This window comes from Cantharellus anzutake, assembly GCF_015039405.1.
Source record: "Cantharellus anzutake strain C23 chromosome Unknown EI90scaffold_31, whole genome shotgun sequence".
NCBI classification, from domain to species: Eukaryota; Fungi; Basidiomycota; class Agaricomycetes; order Cantharellales; family Hydnaceae; genus Cantharellus; species Cantharellus anzutake.
In genome coordinates this window covers 721720-729675 of record NW_024066981.1, presented here as the reverse complement: position 1 = coordinate 729675, position 7956 = coordinate 721720, and the positions used below count along the sequence as shown (strand labels likewise).

Genomic DNA, 7956 nt, shown 5'->3' with positions numbered 1-7956 from the left:
GGACTCCTGCACATTAGTCCCTCGAAACTGACCAAGCCTACTGATAAGAACATGATCAATTATGTGACAAGCTAGTACTTTGGGACCCACGCGCCTTTAATCCTCTGGAGTTGATATGGCAGCTCATCGCGGGATTCGGGCAAGGGTTGATATGAAGCCGACCATGTTCCGGGGCTGATAGCATACCGTGATAATGGTATGAAGGGGAACCAGAGTAATATGCGGTATCGTCAAGAGGCCAATCGTCTTCCGGTAACAATACCACTTTGACGCCATCTGCGGGTCACTACCAACCATACCCCACAGAGAGGTTGGTTTCCAGCACGTTGGGATATCTGTCAATCCGCTTGGATGTTGCAGCAAAGGCACTTTTCGCGCTGAATTTATGTAATCATCATCAGATTTATTTGAGTCACGGTGTTCAAGTGCGGCCATGTCAAGAGAGGGATTAGACGGGTGCTTCTTTAGCGTGAGGCTAGGATCGCGGGGCCGTGTTGGTTTCAGTGATTATAATCCAACACGCGGCTGCGATCTCTCCAAGGGAGGGGCGATCGTTTGTGTGGTTCCCACGCCCTCATGAATGTTTACGCAAACTCCGGGATCCTTGGTCCTTCCATCCGCCATTTGCCACAACGTGATCCCGCGTTACCCTCGAGAGTGCCTTTTCGCTCTCAACAGTATTCCTAACATGGACCTTCAGCCTCTTATCGATGAGGCTGCATCTCCTTCCGTCGGTCAGCTGTCCGCCATGCCCAGTTCCTCTCTGCTTTCTTCCAGATTCCTTCCACCCCCCATCCCAGCACAAAGCATCAACCCAGCCCAACTGCACCGCAGCACCTTGGGTGCCACAAATAGTGTGGTGGAGAACACCCTTCCGCGTCGCGTTCAACCATCGGCTGTTCGCGACTCGTCCAGCGACACGCAGATGTCCAACTATGGCTCGATGGCCGTCATCGAGGCTTTCCACAAGGCCAATCTCTTTCACGTCCGCCTCCATTACCGAGACCCCTTTATCGATGGGAAGATTAACCCTAAACTCAAAATTTACCTCGACGATACCCCTCTAAAGACAGTCACTATCCACTCTCCGGACGGCTCGATCGAACTCCGTGGTGCAATGCCTTTTGACTTAAGTCTTTCAGGCTCTATCAAGGCCTCGGTTCAAGCAATGGTTGAGAATGAAGATGATATCTTCGACTCTGTTGAACTGGGCATGTACCGTGCCAGTGATCTCAAAAGAGGTGATCAAAGATTCGATGACCAACCCAACAGTTTTCACATGTTTGATATCTAGGCCAGTCTCGTTCGGCGTCGCCAGTGTTGTCTCGTGGCAAGCGTCCGTACGAGTCGGATGAGGAATACGTCCCATCCAAACGCACCCAGAGCAGCAAGGCGTCAAGTTCCAAGAAGCGTGCTTCGTCTTCTACCACCTCCAGAGTTTTTGCCAAGGGGGAACCTGTTACTGTATACCGTGGTGCCAACGGCGAGATTCCATCTCAGACTCGAGTCACGTTGAATATTGAAGGGGATTTGAACACCATGGCGACAGGGTGGTACGTGGACAATGCTACTCGCACGTCCGGTCTCATCAATCGACCTCTAATATTAGGTCCATGGAAGAGTTCAGTAACCGTCGGCGCCTCGTCAAACTCTCGCGCCATCAGGAAGACTCGGTTCTTTCCTTGAAGTTTAGCCCCCTCGCCACCGACCGATATGATGAAACTATGACGGTTGTTAGCTGCATCCTCAACGACGCGACCGACGAATGCTACATCACCTCTGTGGACATCATTTTTCTTCTAGAAGCCCTCATCGCCAGCAAATTTAGCGTTGAAGAAAAAAATCGTATCAGAAGGAATCTTGAAGGATTCAAGCCAGTAACGGTATCCAAAAGTAGAGTTTCTGATCCTTTCTTTGCGCTGATCATGAGCTACCCGCCGCCTCGGCCAAGGAACATCGAGAAGGATGTGAAGGTTTTCCCCTGGAGACTGCTCCCTCAAGCATTACAGAAGATTGTTGGAAAATATGTAAGGGTTTCTTACTCAGTCACGTTTATACGTTACTGACCGGACGTTATCAGTCATACGCGCCGGGAAACAATACCATCGTGGAAGACAACTTCGGGCCTCGCCTCACTACAGCTCTTGCTCAACCTCAATCAGCTTCGTGCCGTGATCCCAACTGGCGCTCCTCGGTACTTAGCAGGAGCAGCGCATCTTCCTCAACTTCTCCATCTTCGTCTTCGTCTGCCGCCGCCTCACCAGTTTCAGCTCTCCAGAATAGCAGACTTCTTCCACCTATCTCGCAAATCCTCAAGGATAACGCTCCTGAATTTACTCAGACTTATTTTCACTACAGTTCTGCTCCTGGTTCGTCAATTGGTGACATGAATGCCCCAAGAAACCTTGAACATACTCCGGGAGCTGTCATCGACAGAGAGGCGTCGCCTGACGATTCTTCAGTCGCGTCGAGGCATTCCAGTAAGAGTATGGGCCAATTTGTAGGCACCGGTGCAAGGTCTTCCTCTTCTTCTGAATCTACGAGCTCGATTGGAGATCATGGGTACTTTGCTGGTCGCGAGCCTGGGCCCGGGTTTTCTGGTATTGTCGGACACTCAAATGGGGCCATGGGCTCGAATGCAGTCGGGAAGAAACTCAATTACAACTCCCTTGGATTTGGTGTTCCACCTGTTGAGCAAAGGTTTGGTCGTCACGGACTTGCTGCTCCCCTACCGTTCCTAGTGACTCAACACATGGGTTTCTTCGGAACTGATGCCCCGTCATTTGGAGGTTTGGTCGGCCTTGGCATTGGTTGCGTCAATAATGGTGATTCGTCTTCCTCGACCTCCTCCCCCACCACGTTTTCTTTCATGGGTGATGTCGCGGCCTCACGGTCTCCTTCGGATGGTATTCGTGAAGATATTGGTTCCTCGATGAGATTGCTAGTCAGAGACGTGTTGGCCACGGCTCCTGATTCGTTAACGTGTGATGCCGAAGTTGGCTTTGGGGTTGGTTGCGGTAGTATAGACCCCACTCTCGGTCTTGGTCTTGATTTAGGTCTTGGACCCTGCCCCAATGCGCATGACAGTAGTGGGACCCGTGTGAGTGATGGTTTGGGCCTCAGTAGTTCCGACGGCGTTATCGGTAGCAGTTGCGGTGTGAGCAGTGCCGGTGCGAGTGTATTAATCCCCACTATATTCGCTCCCGCGCCTCAGATGCCTATATCGTTGAAGACTCTTGGGGCTTGTTTTGGTTTGAGCGAGGATGATTCCCGCCCTCTTCCCTGAAAATTTTCAGAGCGCAGTTCCCTCCCAAGTTCAACCTCGAGCCTCTCTCTCGAATGTTCAGGATATCTCCGTCTGAGTCGAGTCCTTGGGCTGCTAGCGCTATTCTATTCTATTGCGATCCCTCGTATCTTTTTCGTTCTATCTGCGGAGACTCGGAAGGAATAACGGTTCATTCGGACGGGCGGATATGGACAAAGTCGGTATCAACATATTTTCCTCAGATTCCTCAAAATGGGTGAACTCTTTACTTCTAAATTTCTCCCACATGGTCTGGCATCCTATCAACGTTTGTAACTCTGGTTATGTATCACTCTAATAGTCATTCGCATGTTCGCATGTTTGGTATGCACCTGCTTCCACAAACCTGTCGTGGGTGCAGGAGTTCCCCCTTGAATTGCCCTTGGGCAGCTCTCCTGTTCTGGTTAGAAGTGCCCAAATCTTACTGGAAGCACAATGAAGTGGAAGACTGTATGCGTATGAAAATATGGTTCTGATTACCCATGCTCCCCGTGTTGGAATCGATGTATGTGGCATTCCTCTTAAGAGGAAATCTGGCGATCGATCGGACTCGGCGGTTGTATGTGTGTTGCGCCTCCCTCACGTGGTGGACGACAAGAACCATTCGAGCATTGTATGAACACGTAGCAAAAGTCGCATGAATGGATTCTTTATTTTTTCGATCCAAGGCCTGATGAGCGCTTCGCAATATGTACAACACTACTCATACAGGCGATGCACATTGGAAGCGCAGCAAGAACGATCATTGTTGTATCTGTGCTGAAGGATGAATCTTCTTGGATAGAAAGAAAAGCATCAGGTTTTGGCTTCTCCTTCGAAATATGGCGCCAAAAACAAAATGACAACGACGCAACTGGCTGGCTCCGTGGATCTCAAAGGCTTCTAATCGACTTGTTTGCGATTAGCTGCCTTGCTGCCCACCGGTACTATCCAGTTGCGCTGCGTCATTTGTTACGATCGATTCACGTTTCCGTCCTTACCAACTCATGAGCGCTTGTTTGTTTGTTTTTTTTTGCTTGTGACTGTTTAGAGTCTGACTAGAAGGAGAACAAGGGGATGAGCGGAGGGCCCGGCCGGATAGGAGGAAATTGCCGCAAATTACAAATCATGGGCAGGTGTGGCATGACCTATATGGCAAGCTGTGCGTTTTCAACCAGCCGCTTACGGGGCGGTAGTCACCTGCCTAGCGGGGGCGGCGGGCAAATGCGAACGTGGGATTACTGTATCCCCGATGGTATCAAAACGTGTAGCATGTTGATCCAGTGGCACGAGAAACTCTTTCATTTAGGGTGTTGGAAAGTTGGGCTGAGTCGAAAATTAGAATGAATGCGGTGTATGACGATGATAGTGTTGGCAATTGATCACCAGTAGCTCAAAAGTTGGAAAAAAAATATTTTGGCCTTGCAAGTCAATCGGAATTTGGCAAGGGCTGGGGAGGGGGGAAAACCCGTCGGAAGTTGTCCTTCTCCTTCGGGATCGGGGTTTACCGGACACGGATTGCCATAAGGATATTGGGCTTTGTACGGATGTCGGATCGGTGAGTGGCGGGCAATGCGATGTGAGGTTCAAAATGGACTGCTTGGGTTTAGAGGAAGGGGGGCGGGAAAGAATTGGGAAAGGGTGAGAGAGGGGGCTAAATCGGGGAGAGGAGGGCTTTGAGGGGCTTTGGGGACCGCATCGGACTTCATCGAGGCCGGCAGCACGACTGGCGAAAATCGGAAGGTGCCGCCCTGATACGTCGCTCTTGCCGGGAGATGGCTGGAAAGGTGAGGAGTCCATATTAGTGGGTATCCATTTGGACTATCGTGAATATTGCTGGAATGGGAGAAGCTGATGCTTTGTATTGAGTGGCATTGCTTTGTATCTACATTGGAACGGGTACTTCCTCGCTTTCTCCCCAGATGGTGATGAGGATTTAATCGATGGGACGGATTAAGGTTGCTTGGAGTTCGCCAGAATGATTTCTAGGAGTGACGTAGTTACCTGCACAGCAGAACTGTCATTCTGCCTTACCAACATTACGTAAAACGTGTACTTTTGATGACGTGTTCCTTCTCGGCCTTGTGACCTTTATATCAAATCATGTGACCTATTTCTCCAATATATTTGTAGCTGCCACTTCACGTTTCGTCCAACCATACAAGTCTCCCATCTTCATTCGCACCTCAATGTCTGCCCATAGGCATCACATGCTGTGCAGGTATTCGCGATGCGAAGCACGCACTCTGGTAGCACAAGTATGTAGAATTGTCGATATGGAGGGTTGGGAGGGGGAAAGATTTAAATATGATGTCGGAGGCCCATATCTCACAGCGGCTTTTGTATCACATAAATTGGCCAACGTTATCATTGATCGCGATGGATGTGTCAATGGAATGATCAATACGCGGCAGTGGCCATTTCGCAGGAAAGTTTTGCCACCAGACGCCTCCGAGGGGGGTAACGTGGCAAGAGGCCAGGCATAGCCTTCAAGGGGTTGGCCGGAATGCTAGCATCCAGAGTAGCATCCATTGAGAGGGCCCCTGATTCATCATATGTAGCCTAAGGATCGACAGGCAGAGACGTTGGGGTACTATGAGGAATGAGAAGATGTTAGTAAACAACCGTAGTGTCGTGGAGGCCCCATCCCGTTGTGTTAGTCAGTAAATCATCAATTGGCTGAGGTGTGTAGCTACAAAACGCTTATTTGGACGGGCATTACAGAGCGGGCATAATCAACGTCGGGCAACCTCGGACCGTCCATCAGCTCGTTGTAAGCCCCTTCTAGAGTGTAGGGCATGCACAAGTACTCGCAGAGTTTTGGAGCAAGACAGTCTACTAGTGTCACTCACATATGATGGAGCTCCAGAGGGAGAGTGGAAGTTTGCTGCCGCTGAAGATCAGAAGAAGGAAAGTTGAAACGGGACACAGGGACTTGAAGGTTCGAGTCCTGAACTACCGTGGGCACGTTTGAATAGCTGCTGTGGCAATTGGTATCGTTTAATTGAGAACCGGAGGGGGGCGGCGTTATCAAGCTGCAATTGGGCGGGAGCGGGGATTATTGAACTGGCGGTCAGTCGATGGGATTCCACCCTAATCTCTGACATCCTTTCATCATGATGGGTGGCATGGGCGCGCCAACACTATATTCTACGTAGCAAGGTGCTGTCAAAGTCCGGCGGCGATAGTGGCAACTAGTGTGAGATGCCAATGTATACTTTAGGGTGGATCCATTAGATTGGGCGATTAAGAATCTTTCTTGGGTAAAATTTGGACAGGCCTTATTACGGATTTTAGTATCACGATTATAGGCCCATACCCTATCTTGAAGAGGTCGTGCGAACCGACGGAAGACGCTGCTTGTTGTTTTACTGCTTTTCCGGGTAGATTGGCTTCGCTATCCGATCTGTTGAAACGCGCATGTTCCTAGAAGTCGAGGCCTAGATCTTTTTCGAACAATGTTATCAGTGATGGATACTCCCATTGGGATAAGATCCGGTAAGATTGCACATGTATGATCCTATAAGGTGAAAAGTTATTCGGGATCCGCACATGAGAAGGGAAGAACCAGCCTGAGGACCCAGTCGATCATAAGTTTGAGATGGCTCAAGCAGCATCTCATTAATGAACTTGAAGCCTAAAATATCAGACTTCGGTCAGACTGGGATCGTCCTTTAGCGGGTTGATTGATCAGGATTGGTCATGACGGAGGTCCTGCACCTCAGTTGAGAGTCGATAATCATATCTCTCCATTGGAAGAGATGCTATTGGGGGTATGTGACGTCGGTCGAATAGATCAAGATGAGACTGAAGTAGGAAGCATAAGTGGCATGTTGTAAACATACTGTTCACCCTGGGAGGATTATTAGGTTTAGCTGGGCACTCCAATGGGTGAATGATGGATGATCAGAACGGGGAATTGGTACATGCGGCAAAGTTGGGGCGATAGACATCATGATCGGTGGGTCTTGTCTGTTTTTGTTTTTGTTTTGGTGCCGTGATGCCCGAACGCGCGGGGGGATATGTTTGTGTGCCCGAATAAAGGTATGTGGAGATGACGTGAGCGTCCAACACTGGTAGGTGTTCTCGGATGTGCTTTCCATGATGCGGTGGGGGTCAAGGTAGAATGAGCTGAGTTGGATCGCGGGCGTTGCATATTTGAAAGGTTTTGAGCGTGAGATGACCTCTGAAAATAGCTGTGAGTGTTGAATGAAAGAGTAGTTGGACGTTGGCGGACAGCGCCCCTTTCAGGGACGGTATATGGTGATTATGATGACGATGCTTGGTTTCTGTAGCTACAGGGCTGTTGAGAACACGATTGACGCGCGGCCAAGTAACTGGTGCTGGTGACTGTCCCTGGGCGCTTAATTCGGCGGTGAGGGTGCTCGCTACTTGGCTCTAGGCTAGGATGATGTGCAGGAGCGTATGGTAGATGTCAATCCAGGATGTAGCGCGCGGCAGTCGGTGATAACAGGGTCTTGATCTAATTAGCGAGCGCATTGAACATCGGCAAAGAAGCGTCAAGTCCGTTGACAACTTTTCCTCAGCGCTAGCTGATATGAGATGGCGCGAGTGATGCACGTTGTCGCTTGCGGGGTCGTCTGAAGTCTTGTGGTTGGTGTTGTGATCGATATTTTTCAGTGGGATATATGAAAAGCGGATCGTGATACCCC

The 7956-nt window shown here is 49.9% G+C and overlaps 2 protein-coding genes across 2 annotated transcripts; one reads left to right on the top strand and one right to left on the bottom strand.

The window, feature by feature from the left end:
* Nucleotides 1-1613: 1613 nt before the first annotated feature.
* On the top strand, nt 1614-2066 carry EI90DRAFT_2923915 (uncharacterized protein; the record flags this gene model as incomplete). Its single annotated transcript, XM_039054829.1, has 1 exon — nt 1614-2066. One exon carries the CDS (start codon nt 1614-1616, stop codon nt 2064-2066), a length of 453 nt encoding a protein of 150 aa, XP_038914995.1.
* A 2391-nt stretch (nt 2067-4457) lies between these two features.
* On the bottom strand, nt 4458-5316 carry EI90DRAFT_1414511 (uncharacterized protein). The gene is made up of 2 exons (XM_039051788.1): nt 5169-5316; nt 4458-5091 (listed from the first exon to the last, which is right to left on the bottom strand). Exon 2 carries the CDS (start codon nt 5081-5083, stop codon nt 4622-4624), a length of 462 nt encoding a protein of 153 aa, XP_038914994.1. The 5' UTR covers nt 5084-5091; nt 5169-5316; the 3' UTR covers nt 4458-4621.
* Nucleotides 5317-7956: the final 2640 nt, after the last annotated feature.